We start from the raw sequence: 16,286 nt of genomic DNA, 5'->3' as shown, positions 1-16,286 counted from the left end.
AAATAATCATTGTAATGTCACAAAGCAGATACTGTAAATTCTCAAATAAAAGGCAGCAGCAGCAATAGAAAAGGATGAACTCGATTCTAATGTATAAAGTGGAGGGGGGCGACATTAGAATTTCAGCATAATCTGCAATTTTTACAACATTATTGCAACAATCACAACAATCTACACATGCCTTGGTCCAGACTTTATTGCTCTGAGTTTAAAGATTCAAATCGAGCCTACTTTTCAGTGTGATGTCATTGTGATTAAACTGTTAAGAAATCTTAATAACTTGGAATTTGCTAAAGATGTTTTATAATAGAGGCTTTCAAGGAAAGGGACAGATGCTGGGACAGAAACGCATTTGAATTTACACGTTATTATGTCATGAAAACTGTAACTTCACTCTTACAGGCTGAGAATATAATGCTGTTGGAGTTAGATATGTCTCCACCAACCATGTTCACCTTGAACCTTAATGGAGCTCACCTGGAGAGGGCCTTCACGCCACGGCTGATGCGGGATCTTCTGGTGACTGTTCCAGTTAGAGAAGGGGCTGCTGCCTCATCACGGGTTAGGAAATCCCAATCCTGGTGAGAAAACAGAGAAAACATTTGGTCATTTTGTGATATGGTTACTGTAACAAATCAAATATTGGATCTCTAATAATAAGTCAGTCTGTTTTTTTAAATGTTTTTTTTTATATTTCATGGTCTCCAGGTATCAGGCACCGCAAGCAGCGTCTGTCACATCATCGTCATCCTCCACCACTCTGACGTCAGGATCTCAAAGCTTCTCTCCCTCTCACAGACAGAGGCCATCCTCTGCTGCCTATCTTCCACTGGGAGGTCCAGTTCAGACCACCCCCTGATATATGTTTATTGAACTGCACTGTAGGACTGGCCTTAGTTCAGACTGGCTTAGGAGGCATCGTTGAGATGTGTGTGTGTGTGGGGGGGAGATATGCCTTGAATTTCAATTGATTTGTCACATTCCTTCTTTAATTTTGAGTCAGAATTACTTTAGTAAGCATGAACAGTAAGCAGTAAGCAAGCACATCTGTCACATGAATGCAGTGGAGAATCTGTGGAGCTCTTTCAACTGATCTTTCCCTGTTTGCTGGCTTTTTCCTACTGTTGCCTAAACTATGTAGTTTCTCTTGGCTTACACTGGCCTACCCAAATAGCACAGCTAAAACGTCCAGGTTTGATGTCCAGTGAACTGTTTTGGGGATCTTTTCGGTCCTTATTTCTAATCTTAGTTTTGTTTCTTCGATTATTTATCAACAGCAATCCTGATAAAGATAAAAGACTACAATGTGTATCTGGTCTTTGCCTAAACAGTGGAGGGTGATTGGGGAACTGAGGGCCCCAAGTACTGGGGGCCACCCTTGTTTAACCTGTATGCTTGATGAATTGTTGCTTGAATTTGTAGCCAATGTAATTGTGAGCCAAAAATGTGAAGAAAGCTTGCAGTGCTCTCTTGATTAGCTGCCTTATTTTTTCATAGTTGTGAAATTGTGCAAAGTCCATTTGCTTACACATGAAAATAAACAGAGTGAAACGATCTTGAATTGCCTACTGTATTTTCACCAAGAGCTGCGCTTATGTTGCAGTCTTCCCTTGATCCTGATAATAATTGCAGTTGACAGCTAAAATAAATATATGTGGGAAGCCCAGACTTGGAAATGACAGCTATATACAGTAAGATGACGTTTCCTTGGGAGTCACATGACTCTTTACAGTAAGTCCAACATGGCAGACGGAGTGGATCTTACGCGGTAACTAAAGCAACATTTCAACCCGAAACAGACAAATTTAACACTACTCTGCAAGAAGACATCCACAATGCGGGAGAGGCAGAAGAAAAAGAAGGGGAGGACGTGGGCGGAAGCCGCTAAAACGGTAATTTGGGTGTTATTACGTGCCGTTTGTTGTGGTTGTTTTCCTTGAACGCTCCCACTTGTACAACTGTGTTTATGAGTTCATGACCTGCTGGTGGAGACGAAATGTTGCGTACGCCGCGCAAGGCCTGTGTTGACGGTTAGACATTTGAGAGTCCCCGTCACTAGCTGCCTGGCTCTGCCCATCCGTCACTGTGAGAGCATAAACGCGGTGAAATGAAATCTCAGTTGCTTGCACCCAAGCATGTTTACAAAACCCTTCTGTGTGTTGTGTCTAGACGGCACGGATGTCATGTCTGTCACGGCTCGAAGTCGAGTAAAGTAACCGTGAAGGCATCACGTCGGTGTTGCGCGCTAGCTTAAGTTAGCACACTAGCTCCTGCTAATGCAACTCAGTCCGTCAACAAGTTTGTTTGGTGCCAGTTTCTGGTAAACCGCAGGGGGAAAATGTGCGGTGTTCACATTTCCCCAGAGTTACCTTCACTACACAACAGATGACCGATTCAGTAATTCTACCACATGCCAACGTCTGGCGAGATACAGAAATCAATGTTGCTAGCATCGTAGCTAGCTGGTTAGCGTAGCATGCTAATGAGTGTAAAATATCAAACTCCCAGCAACTATTTCATAATCAATGTGTAACGTTATTGTTTGGGAGGATATCAGCTGTCTGGTGAGGCATGAGGTCCACTGAGTTAATTACCGTTTTTTGTTTTTTTGTTTTTTTTGCTCACACCTCGTAGCGGAGTCCATAGATTTAAATTTGTAATACGTTTAAACACCCATAAAGTCCTGCTTTGCTAAGAAGCCCATCATGCTACAATAATGCAGATCTATACGAGCAGTCTTCACTAAAAATATATAAAAATGGAAGCAAAATAAAAGCAACAATGCTAGCTCGCATACAGATGTTTTTATATTAAGTGATGGAGGGAAAGTTTCCACAATGTCACTGTACTGTGGGCATGTTTTGCTTTTAGCTAATATTAAAGTGTTTGTGATCTTGCTGCATTGCCTGTTCGTGTCTTGACATATGGCAGTGTTTCCTAGAAGGACTGTAGCCCAGCCTTATGTGAAACCTTCAGTTTAGCAGTTAACCACCTGTTATTTATTATCAGCATTGCTCTGTATGTGCATGGGGCCCAGAGAGCATCTCAGCATCATGGAATATCTCAATCTAAATGTAATACAGTGGAAAAGCCACAATGTTTGTAAAAGGTCTGTGGTCCTGATTATTCTGGGCACCACATCACATCCTGCCCTTACACATTTGTAGGAACCTCATAGGAACTTGTCAGACGGCTTCAGTATGTGAAATCTAAGTTGCCTTGAGACCACATCATGTCTTATGAAAACCTCTCTGTAGATTAGTATCATGTATTTTTTGATAATGGTGCTTTGTTATTGTAGGTTTTGGAGAAATACCCTAACACGCCTATGAGCCATAAAGAGATCTTGCAGGTGATCCAAAGAGAAAGGCTTAAAGAAATAAGGTAAATATTTTCAAGGCATTGTATCTTCACTACGGCAAATGCCCTTCTGTTAGGAGACAGAGTGTGTGAGAGAGCACTACAGCGTTCTCCCTCTGTTATTGATTGCTCATGTGCTTTTCCTCTCTCTTGATCACACAGTCGCAGGTTTTTTATTCAATTAATAATTGTTTCATTTCTTTTTGTTTCATTGTCACTGTTGTCATCCAGAAGGTAAGAAAAAGCTAGCCCCCACCCCTTACCTTAACAAACTCACTGCAATGCCATTTTGTTTGGTTTTACCCTTTGCATGTTATTAACAATAACATGTCCTAGGTTCAGTTGCATAAAGACGCAGTGTTAGACTCACACTCGTATTTTTACACAGACCTCCCAGAGCCACCTGTTGCATAAAAATGTTATATTTTTATTTGTATTTTTTCCAGTGTTGTACATTACGTGATGTTCTAACAATATAAAGCATGACAGCTGATGGCAGTGTTTTTACTTTATAGATGGGAATGTTCAGTAGCGCTACATGATGTTACCTAAAAGAATTTAACAGCAGTATAAATTGATAACACAAAATATCTGGCAGATTTTAGCCAGCAATACTTGTAAATCCAAGTAATGCAATTTACTAAATGAATAACAGATGTTGGTTGTTCTTTAACTCACTGAATTTTATCACTAATCTCTACATGTACAAAAAATTATTTTACACATGTAGATCTCTTGCATGACTGAGCTGTAGTTGGGACTGAATGAGTCATGATTTTTATGCAACAGACATTTTTTTTACGTCAGACCAGTTAAATCTGAGAGTATCAGTCCTTTACAATAATTAGATCAGCCCTGAATACATTTTATGCAACTGATTCTGCCTAAAACGTAGAGTAAATGTCCTCACAACTATACTGATGTGAATCTGAACTAATCTCACACGTGTCCTCCTGATGCATGGCAGCAAATTTCTCCCCAGATATCAGACCAGCCTTTCACCCTTCTTGCGTCTTTCTCCCAGCTGCCTGATTTATTGGGGAACAGATGTGTAATTTGCGTTTTTCTCTCATGATCCAGTGGAACCTCGCCGCTGGCATGTCTGAATGCAATGCTGCACACAAATTCTCGTGGCGAGGAGGGGATCTTCTACAAAGTTCCAGGCAGAATGGGAGTCTACACATTAAAGGTTAGTTAGACACAAAACAGATTTCATTACTCTGTCCTTCAAGACCAAAAATGGCGAATAAGCCAACTACCACGTTTAAGATGGTTCTTTTGCTAATTTCACTCACTTTAATCTTTTCAGATAAATGTGCATCATGACTGAAAAAAATATTTGTTCAGACTAGTATAATTATAAAGGCTGTGAGTTCATTCTATAAGCTTGAGGTGATTGTATACTTCATAGAGAGTTTGTTTGTTTGTTCATATTTGTCTCTGCTTACCTCCTCCTCTGCTTCATCTACCTCATAAAATCATATACTGCATGTGCTATATTTTTTTTGTAGAAGGACATCTCAGATGTGGCGAAGGAGCTGTCTGAGGAGGGCTCTGAGGAGAGCAGCGACAACCTCTCTGACTCCCAAAGCCCAGAAAACAACAGCAATGCCATCACTCAAGAGGGCAGAAGAGGAAGGTGGATGCGCAGAGGTATTGCGAACTGTACACAGCATCATTAATAACAGCTTGTACATCACTGCATCACTTAAAGTTATTTCTTTATGAACACTTTCCTGACTGCTGTGTCCAAAACCTGATACGTTTACTGGCTTATTCTGGAATCACCACTCAATATTCATAATTGTATATTTACACGGTCATGTAATATTTTTTGCAGATTCGAAAATAAATGATAGTAAAACATTTAATTAAAACATAACTTGATTACTTAATAGTTAAAATTCCTTTTTCAACAACTTTGTTCACATTATGAAAGAATAAGGGCTTCCCTCTTGTTACAGTATTGTTCACTGGTGTTCAACAGTCATGCAGGTTGTCTGCTGGTATCATTAAAAGTAAAAGATGCCCCGTTCTCCATCGACAGTAGCTGCAATAGATTATAACGCAATGATTGAGGTGTAGAGCTCTGTGCATTAGCAGGTTTTTGTTGATTGGCTACCGAGCTCTATTATGGCAACAAGAAGTGACGCCCCTTCTAAGCCGTTGTTAAAAGTCATCGCGGAAACGCAGGAAACCAGCTGAAGTAGCAGTTGATGAGGCCAGTTGAGGGAAAGTGGCTTCCACACAAACATAAATTGTACCATCTCGTCACAAAATATTTCCTGGAATACTCTGAGCATCGAACATGATGATAGCAAAAGGTGGGTTTTGTCTTTGAACAAACGCGCTGTGTCCATAATGTCTTCCGTTAACTGCCAGCAGAGAAGCTGCATGCTTTGCATGACCATCGTATCACAGCAGTTCTTGCTGTTTTGTCTGGCTGTGGGGGTCAAATCATTGCTTTATTGCAAATTGCACACCTGATTGTGCCTGATTGCAGCGCAACTTCGGAGAAGGAGCTTTTTGTCAAGCACCAATTATTTTGTTTTCCTCAGGCTGTGGTGTCACTGACTCTCATTATTTTTCTCTGCCACTTGAATATTTTAAGTGACTGTTAAAACAGGAAACTGTATTTTTTTCAGTATGACCCGTGACCACTTCCTGATTATGCACAAGCTAGAAACTGCCAAGCAAGTGGGAGGACCAATATTGTTTTATTTTTGAACTAATCAATGCAAAGAACCACAAAATCAGATGCAAATAGAGTGGCGTCGAGAAAGAAACGAGTGGAAGTGCTACGGTATGTAGAAAAGATGCTTTAGTAGAAATAGACAACAGACAGGTGGAGAGGGGGGTTGTTCTGAACAATCTTCCTATTGAGATGTTCAGCCCTGTTTTAGTAATATGATATTTTAGAAAGGTAATGTTATCTGCTTCTTTGTGCACTGTCTTGGTTTCAGTTTCATCAAAACAAAAGCATGATGTGATAAAGTCTGCACACCACCCTCAGGAAGTGTATTTTGTAACATCTGTTCTGTGCTTTTGTATTTCGTAGTTCCCTCCAAGCTGCAGTCGCAGCCGTCGTCTCCGCAGCCTCGATGTTCGTCGCCTTCTGTCCCCACCAGTAAGCTCATCTCTCCCTCGCAGAAACACAGCAAGAAAGCTTTGAAACAGGTACTGGGAAAATATTTTGTATTTCTTATTTTTTTATTTTTACATGCCTCTAAGTTGTTTCCAAATGGAGTTAATATATTAACTGTTTGTGTAAGCACGAGTTCCTGCCACACCCTCATACTCACATATACCCATAAAAATCCCTGCCACCCCACACTGCAACATACAAATACATCCTTATTACATATACTAATGTTTTTATGTTTTTTTTATCTTGCAGTGATTTATCACGGGTATATTAAGATTTTTTCACAGCTCCAATCCATGTCATAATACCTACTCATACTTGCACTACATTTATCTCAACTTTACACTGACATGTTTTCAGTAAACATGTACATTACCTATATTGTTGTTCCAGCAAGCGCTCATTATCCTTCCATTCCCTGTCTGTTCAACATCTTTTGTTGATTATTTAAAAACAATGAGACGTCAGGAAAGAATGCCTATAGCTGGTTTTACAGTATTAATGTTCTCATAATCCACCCATTCACCATTTTCCTATTGGCTGCTTTGTGCCTTTTGTGTTCCATTTAATTAGATTTCACTTGATTGCACAGATTGTAATTCACTCCATCTGTGCTGGTGTGGAATTTTCAGCTCTTCAAGACCAATTTGTATTTATTTATCGGGCATAGGCAACACTAGAAGATGGCAATTTGGCTTAAATATTACTGTTTGGGGGACCTATTGTGTGATTTCCTTCTGTGGTTTCTTATTTATTTCTATCACACGAAACAAACAAAAAAGCGCTCAGTGAATTGTCGCACAATGTTTCTTCAGTCTGTTGATGTTGTGTCCCTGAGGTGATCAGACTTCTTGACAGATTTACAACAAGGAGATGATTTATGCTGTTGTTATGCAACCTATGTTTCATTGCTGTGTTGTTATTTAGCTGTTATTTAACCAGGCAAGTGGCCCTGGTGGAGTAGTTGCAGGAAGACTGAGGGTAACTCGCATTCACACTCTTTTTCTTATACTTCTGGCTGTTTGTTCCTTCCTTATTTTGCTTGAAGGCCTTGAAGCAGCAGCAGCAGAGAAACCAGCGCAGACAGGGGGGGATGCCCACCACCTCTAGTCCCAGACTGCTTCTAAAAACCATCAAAGATATGGCTGACAATATTACTACAAAGACTGGTAGGTGGCAGCTATTATATTGTCAAATACATTATAAAATGAGGGACTGAGGTGTCATTTTCATTCAGTTTGGATGTTTTACGAGTGTTCATTGCTTGATATTACACACAGTTTTGAAGATAAGATCTTAGTTATTGTCCTGTTATCAGGGGTTTTCATAAGTAGACAACAAAATGTATTCATCATTCAAACATGACTCATGTAATTGGCCGCCTCAGTGTGGGAACTGAAACAGTCAGATCTTTGTCCTGTTCTAAGAGCTTTTCCTTCTTCTCCTCTTCCTTTGTCCAAACAGACTTATGCCATCAAGTCGTACCCAGGAAGGTCTCCCAGAGGGCGGGTCGCCTTAGTGCTGGTAAGTCAGACATCTGCTTTAATTTAATCAAGTGGTTTGGAAATTGTAAGGGAAAGGGCTAGTCATGTTCTTCGTTTTTCTTACTGTCAACAAATAGCATGAAAAGACCAAAACCAATAAAGAGGTAGTCCTATTTTATGTTTTGTCGAACTCCAGCATAGCATATTCCTCTTTGCCATTGTAATCCATTGTTGAATGGACTATTACAAAGCATACCATTGCACTCGATGACATGTTCTTTCATTACAATTAACACAGAGACTGTAGTTTATATTGAGTCAATCCTACATATGCTGCCTTGCTGCCATAAGTACTCACTAGAGCATCAAAAGTGTATTAATCCATGGCTGAAAAAAGACACCAACAATTGCAATTGCACTATTTCCTCTGTTATTGAAAACTACTATACCCAGCTGTTTGTTTGAAAATTGTTTTGTATCTTTCAAAAAATGAAACTATATATTTGTGACCTTTTTTTAAAGATTAAGTTCTTTAGTAGGAACTGATGGGCTTTGGAGAGATAAGTGATATTGTTTTTTTCACTGGATTTGTTAATAATAATAAGCACCAGGCTTTTCCTTTAAAAACTTTTATATGTGATATAGTAATATGACAATCTTGTGCAAACCTGTGTGTGTGTGCTTGCTTGTACCTAGATGGAGTTTAATGTATTATTTCGTGATGTCATGGAGCAAGTGAAATAATCCCGCATTAGCAGAAACGAAGAACAAAAACAAATTATATAACTACATTTGCAAGTAAATGGCTCAAGATGTCAGCTGCAAGATAGACATTCATTTCTTGCACTGCTGGACCCGTCTCTCTCGTTTTGTATTGCAGGGCAGATAAAACGCACTAAGTGTAAAATAGATGTGGAGACTCCAGACTCTATTTTGGTAAACACCAACCTGCGGGCGATCATCAACAAGCACACCTTCTCAGTCCTGCCCCCAGACTGCCAGCAGAGGCTGCTCAGACTTCTGCCTGAAGTTGACCGGCAGGTGGCTCTAAAATTATACATACCTTTAATGCTTCTTTTTTGCATTATGTAGTACTAACTGTAGATAGTGTGATATTACTGCATGTGATTTCTCTCAATCACCATTTTATATATTGACCTATCTCATAAAATAGTTCAGAACTCTTTAAAGACTGTACTTGTGTTCAGTGATTTCTGCTGCAGTGATGGTGATTATGATGATATTAGTCATACCGTCGCTCTTCCTCTCCCCAGGCTTGCATGGACGGCCTTCTCAAGGTCACTAGTTCTGCCTTAAACAATGAGTTCTTTACATCAGCAGCACAGTCTTGGAAGGAGAGGCTGGCTGAGGGTCAGTACAACTGCTTCCAACTTATAATAACAGCTTTCACTTGGCATTCAGAGAATCATTATGTCACCAAGGTTCAGTGTGAATACACAGAACAAGTATAATGTAATTTTTCTCTTTTTAAATTATGTAACTTTTTTTTCTTTACAGGGGAATTCACTCCTGAGTTGCAGCTACGAATGCGTCAAGAAGTTGAGAAGGAAAAGAAAGTTGAGCACTGGAAGGAGGCCTTCTTTGAAAACTATTATGGTGAAAAGTACGTTCCTCTCTATGATTGATAATCATTATCATTTCTTGATTCACAGATTTTTATCTATCATATTTTCTAAATGCCAAACGACACTTCTTTTCAAATTAAAGCCCTCTGTTTAAAGGACCTAAAAACAGTAGAATGGCTGTCCTACCCCCGTTTTTTCAGAAGAGTATCTAATTTTCAGAAATCCTTTGCTATTAAACGGCAGCATGTTTAAGAAGATTGTTCCGAAACAACCTTCAGCTCCCTCTCACATTACAGGAGTAGATCAATACCGGATCTGATTTCTTCTTGGAAACTTATTTTATTTGGAGAATTACAGTGGAATTGTTCACACTACTGCGTTACATTTATTTTAAACTGCTTTGCATCCAGCGATGTCATATTGCTTCAAGACAAGGCTAAATCTAATTGAATTGACCGGCTGCTTAAAAAGTATCTAGATTTGGAGGCTCCCTGATTGTGTAACAAGGTTCCCATCGAAGCAGTAAGTCAGTCAGTCTGGGTGAGACGAAAAAGACTGGATGGATTATTACCAGTTAACATACTCACCATCTTATACATCATACAGTGCAAGGCCACTCATTACTCAGTGGTAGAGGTTTTATTCATTTAAAAAATTACACAACCTTGTGTGAATACAGATCAACTTGACAAGTCAAAATGATCACAAATGTAGAGAATCTTTTATGACTTTAAATTAAAAAAAAAGTAAAGAAATACTACACTGTAAGGTTTTAATCTAAACAAACTCAAGTTTTTAGAATGTTTTCAGTAATTGCTGCACCCAAATCCCAGCATTTTCTTTTAAAGCTTTAAAAGCTTATAAATCTCTGTGTTCCTTTTAAGATAAACAGTTGATTTATGGGTTTATTTCTTTGTCTGTCTTCCCTCTTTCTTTTTCTCTGTGTAGTTCTGGGCTCAGCTATGAGGAATCCAAAGAGCTGACAAAGACTGATCTGAATCAGGAGTCTGTCAGGCCCCAGTCTCCCGATCATCAGACGGGACCCGCCGCTCCAGCACCAGAGGAAACCAAGGGCACAAAGGACAGCAGCCAGACTGATGCTGCTGCTAAAGACATGAAGCCAACACAGACATCACTGCAGGAGCCTCTGAAGACACCACCTGCTCAGAAAGAGCCAGTCTCCACCACAGAGCCCATGAAAACGCGGCGCTCGCAGTACACCGAGGACCGCAAATTGAACACCACAGCACAGACCGAGCCAACGCCTGCAGTGAAAACACCAGAGGTGGGGAGACGGCCTGAACGAGGTGCAGCGGGTTCACTGCCTCAGCATAAAGAGGAAGTAAAGGAGGAAACAACTGAACTCCCCCAGTCTCCTGTGAAGAAGAGCCCTCCACCGAAGGCTAGTTCAGAGTTAAAAGAGGATCAGCCGACATCTGTGGTTAAGCCAGCTGAGGAGAGCGAAGAGGTCATTTGTGAGCCTGGTGACCCCTCAGAGCCTCTGAAAAGAAAATCTCTCAATGAGACGGAGGGTGAATTGACACCAGAAAAAAGGCCACGTATGTCCTCAGTTTCCTCAGTGTCTTCAGTCTCCTCCGTATCTCCCACGGCATCATCCATATCCAGCCCTGCTACACCAACGTCAATGACAAATCAGAGGGTTCCACCACTCAAGGTAGGAAAGCTAAAGTCTCCTCTGATCTGTCTATCTTCTGAATATCAAAAGCTCACTACTTGTAGGCTACAAAGGTGACTCTGACAAGCTTGCTTCTTTGCAGCGAGCAGCAGCTGTAGTCAGCTTGGATTTTCAGCAGTTAGAGTGGATTCCAATGGCAACCCAGAGTCGTGGCAAAAATGTGTCTAAAACTGTAGAAATTTCTCTCACCCCACCCACAGCATAGTCCATGTCTCCAGCATTGATCCCTATGCACAGTATGTTCCAAACAGTCTTAGATTCCCCAGTAAATCCCTAAATTTTTTATTTCCAGCAGGGTCTTGTAGCTGTGAGGAGGTGATAATGTGACATAAAAGTAGTGCATTTTGCTGAAAACAAGAAACTGAGAAACGGTTGTGGATGATTTTCCACAAGAAATAAACATCTCTTTCTTTTCACTTTTGCAGATCCCAGTGTCGCGAATTCTTCCCGTTCCTGTGTCACCCAGCCAAGTCTCACCCAGGACTCCCCTCCCTGCCCCGCTGAGCAGCCCAGGTCGCACTGGTGCTCGCACTTTGGCTGACATCAAAGCCAAAGCTCAGCTCGCCCGAGCACAGCGAGCAGCAGCTGCCGCAGTGTCATCTGCATCTAAAGGAGCAGTGCCAGGCCCAGGGCCAGGAGGAGGTAGTAGTGAGCAGACACAGCCATCACCCAGCCCCAGCCCAACGTCCCCACAGGCTCTAGCCAGGTTACCTGTCACCAGCAGCAGCACTCAGAGCAGTACACCTCCTTCTCGCCCACTTGACTCCTTTGGTCAGCTTAGCCCAAACGGGTCTCAGACGTCTTATTCAAGCAAACCTGATGACATACAGAAAGGCTTTTCTGCGGGTAATGTTGGCATTCTAAATAATTCAAACTTATCAGCACAACCTTCATCTGTGCACACTCTGAAAGGACCGGACAACCTATCTCCTATTGGATCATCAACCAGGACAAGCTCCTGCATCCCTGCAAACAACCCGCTGGTCACTCAGCTTCTGCAGGGCAAAGAGGTTCCGTTGGAGCAAATCCTCCCAAAACCGCTGTCCAAGCTGGAAGTAAAGGTGTCAAACTTACCCTCTGGTAGTAAGGGGAAGACGTCACACTCTGCTGAGCACAGGGCTGATAAGCAGATGTCCCACCAGTTCAATACAGCAGGACGACCTGGAGTTTTCTCAGAATACTCGAGACATCACAGAGAGCTTCCTGACAAGGAGACTCAGGAACAGATCCTACAGGCTCTAATGCAGAGGAAAGTCCAGCAGAGTCAGCCTTATGGCAGTTTGGGTCCTCAGCACCCTCAATACAAAGGTCATCAACTGATGCATGCAGAAGAGCATCAGGACCAATCCAGGATTTCTGTCGGATTTTTGGGTCGTAAGAGGATGCCCAGACCCGCCATGACAGGACATTACCTGCTCAATGTGTCCACATATGGCCGAGGATCAGAGAGTAAAAGACTGCACCAGCCTGCCATCCCAAACACGTCAGTGTTTGGTTTAAAAAGGGAAAGTTTAGAAGGTGAGGATGCAGCTAAAGAAGAAGAACCAGTCAGGAAAGTTTTCTCTCCTGTTTCTGGGGTTAAAACAGAGCAGGGATACTCAATAACCAAGTCTGAAGAGGCAGCGAGCTTCCATCATTGTTCCAACGTAAAGACTGAGCCTGGATCAGAGGACAGTGCAGCTGGTTCCGATAACAACAGCACCAGCGGGACAGCCAAAGACATCAGCCCTTTCTCTCAGTCACACCGAAGGCACCTCGAACTCTGCAATAGTAACCAAGGAAACTCCGAGCCATATCTTGCCCCAGTGGATCCCAGTCACCAGCGGCCGTCTGCCTTTCAAACCCAGAGAACGCTCGATAATCAGGAACCTATGGTAGCGTCGTGCTTTGGTGGCACTATCAGCATGTCCGTACCTCACACTTTAAACCATAGCACCGCAGGCACCGGCTCCTCCACATCCTCATCAGAGGCTGACGGCAGCGGCGTCCACGGGAGCGTCATGTCTTTCTCAGTGACCGTCACCACCATACCCGCCGGTCACTCATTAGACCATGGTAACCAGGGCGAGCCCTCACCTGAACAGTCTTTCATGGAGGGCTCCAACATGGAGGACGTCCAGTCTAAATGCTACTGCCGACTGAAGGCAATGATCATGTGCAAAGGCTGTGGAGCCTTTTGCCATGATGACTGCATCGGCCCCTCGAAACTGTGCGTCTCATGTTTAGTGGTACGATGATATGAAATCGATGATAACCAGAAGATATCGTGGTTTGATTTGTATTGAATCAAGGCACAAAGCAGAAGCAGGTCATGCAGTATCAGTGCAGAATGGGGTGAAGTATATTAGCCATGCTCCAGACAAAACAGCCTGCATGTATGCAGTTGCTGTTGGAAAGGCAAGGATTTACACTGGATGGTCTTTTGTTTCACCAACATCTAAGAAAAGTTGTTTTGTGCAATTGTTCTGGTAGAAATGTCAATCAGTTTTTAATCAAATCAGTAGTCTGTCAGATGTGTGACAATTATAAAATCTGGCAATGTTTGCACTCGGCTAGGATTAGTGTTATATCTTTTTTAAAATATATATATATATATATATATATATATATGTGTGTGTGTGTGTGCGTGCGTGTGTGTGTGTGTAGTTTTTAAAAACGGAGGGAAAAACAAATGTCGTTATTTTTGTAGAACATAATGACTGTTGTTGTATTTTAGACTGACACTTTTTATTATTGGGCCTAATCAGTCATGGTTTAAAGGCAAAAAAAAAGGGCGTTAATGATAATCATGGGTTGTAGAGTACCTCCTATTTGGCATTTATGCACGCATGGCAGGGAAGTGCAACTTACAGTAATTATTTTATATAAAAACTGTACATTTATTACTGAACACACTCAGATTTAAGAACTAGAAAAAACATGTATAGTTTTAGAAAGAGAATATAAAAGGAATTTTGAATGATACTTTATAGAAATCAACTCGTGAGAAATGCACATCACATCATTTTTTTGACTAACAGTTACTTGGCAAAGCACTTGAAAACCACCCGGAGATACGGTAATTGTGTACAGCACTTCAAGTCAGACACAGGGAAAAGAGGAATCATTTATATATATATATAAAAATCCCTAATGTTCCTTTTTTAAAAATTGAGATCTTTTCCATTCCAGGTTAGGGTCTAAACTCACTTCTTACTGTGTGAATCTGCATCTTCTCCCCAAAAGCTGGTTTGTAAATATTGTCTCCCTCAAAGTGGGTTTCTTGTGCTTGTATATCTGTATAGATAGATCAGCAGTGGCAAAGTAAAAGAAAAAGAAAAAAAAAACACTCACAGCAGTGTTTTTTTTTCTGTGTAAATATTTGCTCATATATGTTATATGCCTAGATGTAGAAATTTATTTTATTTTATTCGTGCAGCACACCTTGCCTGAGCATTTCCAGCTGTTTAGTACAAAATGATTTTTACTGTGGAAAGAAAACAGTGAATAATGCTAAAACGCTGAATGCTTGATCATATAATGATTCAGCAAAGCATGCTCAAGATTTTACAAAAACAATTTGTAGGTACAATATGACACCGATTAACAGGCAGGTGTAACACTTCACTTTAAAATCGCTTTTTTTTCCAGCGTATTGAGGGAGCACTCCTTCATATTAATGTGGTATTAAGTATTATAAGCACAACCTAATACTGTATCATGTTTATATACTGTACAATGTGTGTATGTGACGCACAAGGAAGAACCAGCACATTTGTGGTGTGAACACTGTGTTGTTACAACCCTGTAGGTGCTTTTATGATGATGTTAGCACAATAGTAATGCTTACTTTACCACATATTAACATGCAAAAAGGCTGGTGTGAGGTGTTGCCTCAGCAGGTTTTTTCGGGTGCTCATGCTGATCGCAAACAAAGACGCATCATTTCTATTTTGAAATCTCCTGGAGGTGCAGCGTAGGCCTCCTGTTTTATAGCAATTAACTCCAAGGTAATATGCCAAAGTCACCTTAAGAAAACAAAATAATCAGAACTTGTTTTTAATGTCTGACTAGTTAATCAAAGTAATATATTTTAATTAATATATTTTAATATAAAAAAAAAAATCTATTTGCTAATTGTTTTTGACAAATCAACAGGGTATTTACTATAATAATGAATCCGCTGTCCGTTCTTTCCTATAATTTTGTTCAGACTGGACAGACCACCATACAGAGAATAACTTGACTTTTATAATTCAAATTGCCCAGGTATCTGATACTCTGTATGGCCCAGGTTTTTCAAAGGATCCATTCATTTATATTTTTCCATAGAGATGTTGTCTAATGTGTGTATCCTTTTAGCTGTCTGCATTTGTGTCATTACCTTATCAGAACAAAAAGATGTTTTCAAATCACCATTTTTTTTTTAGGGCTGTGGATTAATCCCAAGTCAATTTTAAATGTATTTGTCGTTAAAAGGGGGTTTAATCTTGTGGAAAATTGGTTTTAAGATCGTAGGGCTAGAATCTGAAGAGGTTTCTACATATTTAGTGTAGTCGTTTCACTAAAACTGATATACTAGTATTTGATTTACCCCCCCATAAACATTTAGGTCTTTGAATGTTATGTTAGGAGGCTGTATTTACTTACGTAGAGTCGGGGACTGGACTGCACTGCAACAAAAAAGTTGACACAAACATTCAATCACAACCCAAAAGGCAGCTGAAATCTTGGTTAATGAGGACTGAAACATGAGGCAGGCAGCAGTCCCCACTGTCACTGGAGTTACCTGTTGTGTGTGTGCATTTAGAGGATCAGTCCATATAGAATTGGCGTGGGGCAAAACCGTCATGGGTGATCACCACCATTTTTAAAAATGTCACGTTTGTCACTAGGTGAATTTGTTTAATATGTCTGTGTCATTTTGTCTCCATTTAAACTCCGGGTGAATGTAATATAGTAATCAGCACTTGTAAACAAAGTGTATTTTATCAAAAGTTATAGACTATTATGAATAAATAATGAAAAGAAAAGCA

General features: G+C 40.7%; 2 protein-coding genes and 1 long non-coding RNA gene across 4 annotated transcripts in view; 2 read left to right on the top strand and 1 right to left on the bottom strand.

The window, feature by feature from the left end:
- kif3cb (kinesin family member 3Cb) overlaps nt 1-1,561 on the top strand; it is a 6,159-nt gene extending 4,598 nt beyond the window's left edge. The window contains exons 7-8 of the mRNA XM_071497534.1: nt 403-581; nt 709-1,561. Coding sequence (XP_071353635.1) covers nt 403-581; nt 709-859 — 330 coding nt within the window. The 3' untranslated portion in view covers nt 860-1,561. The remainder of the gene's footprint in view (nt 1-402; nt 582-708) is intronic.
- Nucleotides 1-3,285, bottom strand: part of LOC139632577 (uncharacterized) — an 8,927-nt gene extending 5,642 nt beyond the window's left edge. The window contains exons 1-2 of the long non-coding RNA XR_011693591.1: nt 2,595-3,285; nt 478-578 (exon numbers count right to left, since the gene is read on the bottom strand). This is a non-coding gene — a long non-coding RNA (uncharacterized lncRNA). The remainder of the gene's footprint in view (nt 1-477; nt 579-2,594) is intronic.
- On the top strand, nt 1,666-16,286 carry asxl2 (ASXL transcriptional regulator 2). Of its 2 annotated transcripts, XM_071497532.1 has the most exons (12): nt 1,666-1,892; nt 3,302-3,384; nt 4,441-4,549; nt 4,872-5,013; nt 6,419-6,537; nt 7,554-7,674; nt 7,970-8,029; nt 8,870-9,030; nt 9,264-9,360; nt 9,508-9,613; nt 10,524-11,250; nt 11,697-16,286. In XM_071497532.1, exons 1-12 carry the CDS (start codon nt 1,836-1,838, stop codon nt 13,506-13,508), a joined length of 3,594 nt encoding a protein of 1,197 aa, XP_071353633.1. In that variant the 5' UTR covers nt 1,666-1,835; the 3' UTR covers nt 13,509-16,286. The 2 variants fall into 2 exon arrangements, with proteins under 2 accessions (XP_071353633.1, XP_071353634.1); XM_071497533.1 differs by lacking the exons at nt 1,666-1,892; nt 3,302-3,384; nt 4,441-4,549; nt 4,872-5,013 and adding an exon at nt 5,086-5,684.

This window comes from Trachinotus anak, unplaced genomic scaffold, assembly GCF_046630095.1.
Source record: "Trachinotus anak isolate AG129_WGS33_773 ecotype Australia unplaced genomic scaffold, CSIRO_AGI_Tana_v1 ptg000015l, whole genome shotgun sequence".
Lineage (NCBI taxonomy): Eukaryota > Metazoa > Chordata > Actinopteri > Carangiformes > Carangidae > Trachinotus > Trachinotus anak.
This window is presented reverse-complemented; position numbering and strand designations above follow the sequence as displayed.

Bases quoted from the DNA above. Each gene is read 5' to 3' on its own strand.
- asxl2 (XM_071497532.1), top strand. From the start codon at position 1,836: ATGCGGGAGAGGCAGAAGAAAAAGAAGGGGAGGACGTGGGCGGAAGCC. The intron at 5,014-6,418 runs GTATTGCGAACT...TGTATTTCGTAG, and splicing joins AGGAAGGTGGATGCGCAGAG to TTCCCTCCAAGCTGCAGTCG. The intron at 6,538-7,553 runs GTACTGGGAAAA...TTTTGCTTGAAG, and splicing joins GCAAGAAAGCTTTGAAACAG to GCCTTGAAGCAGCAGCAGCA.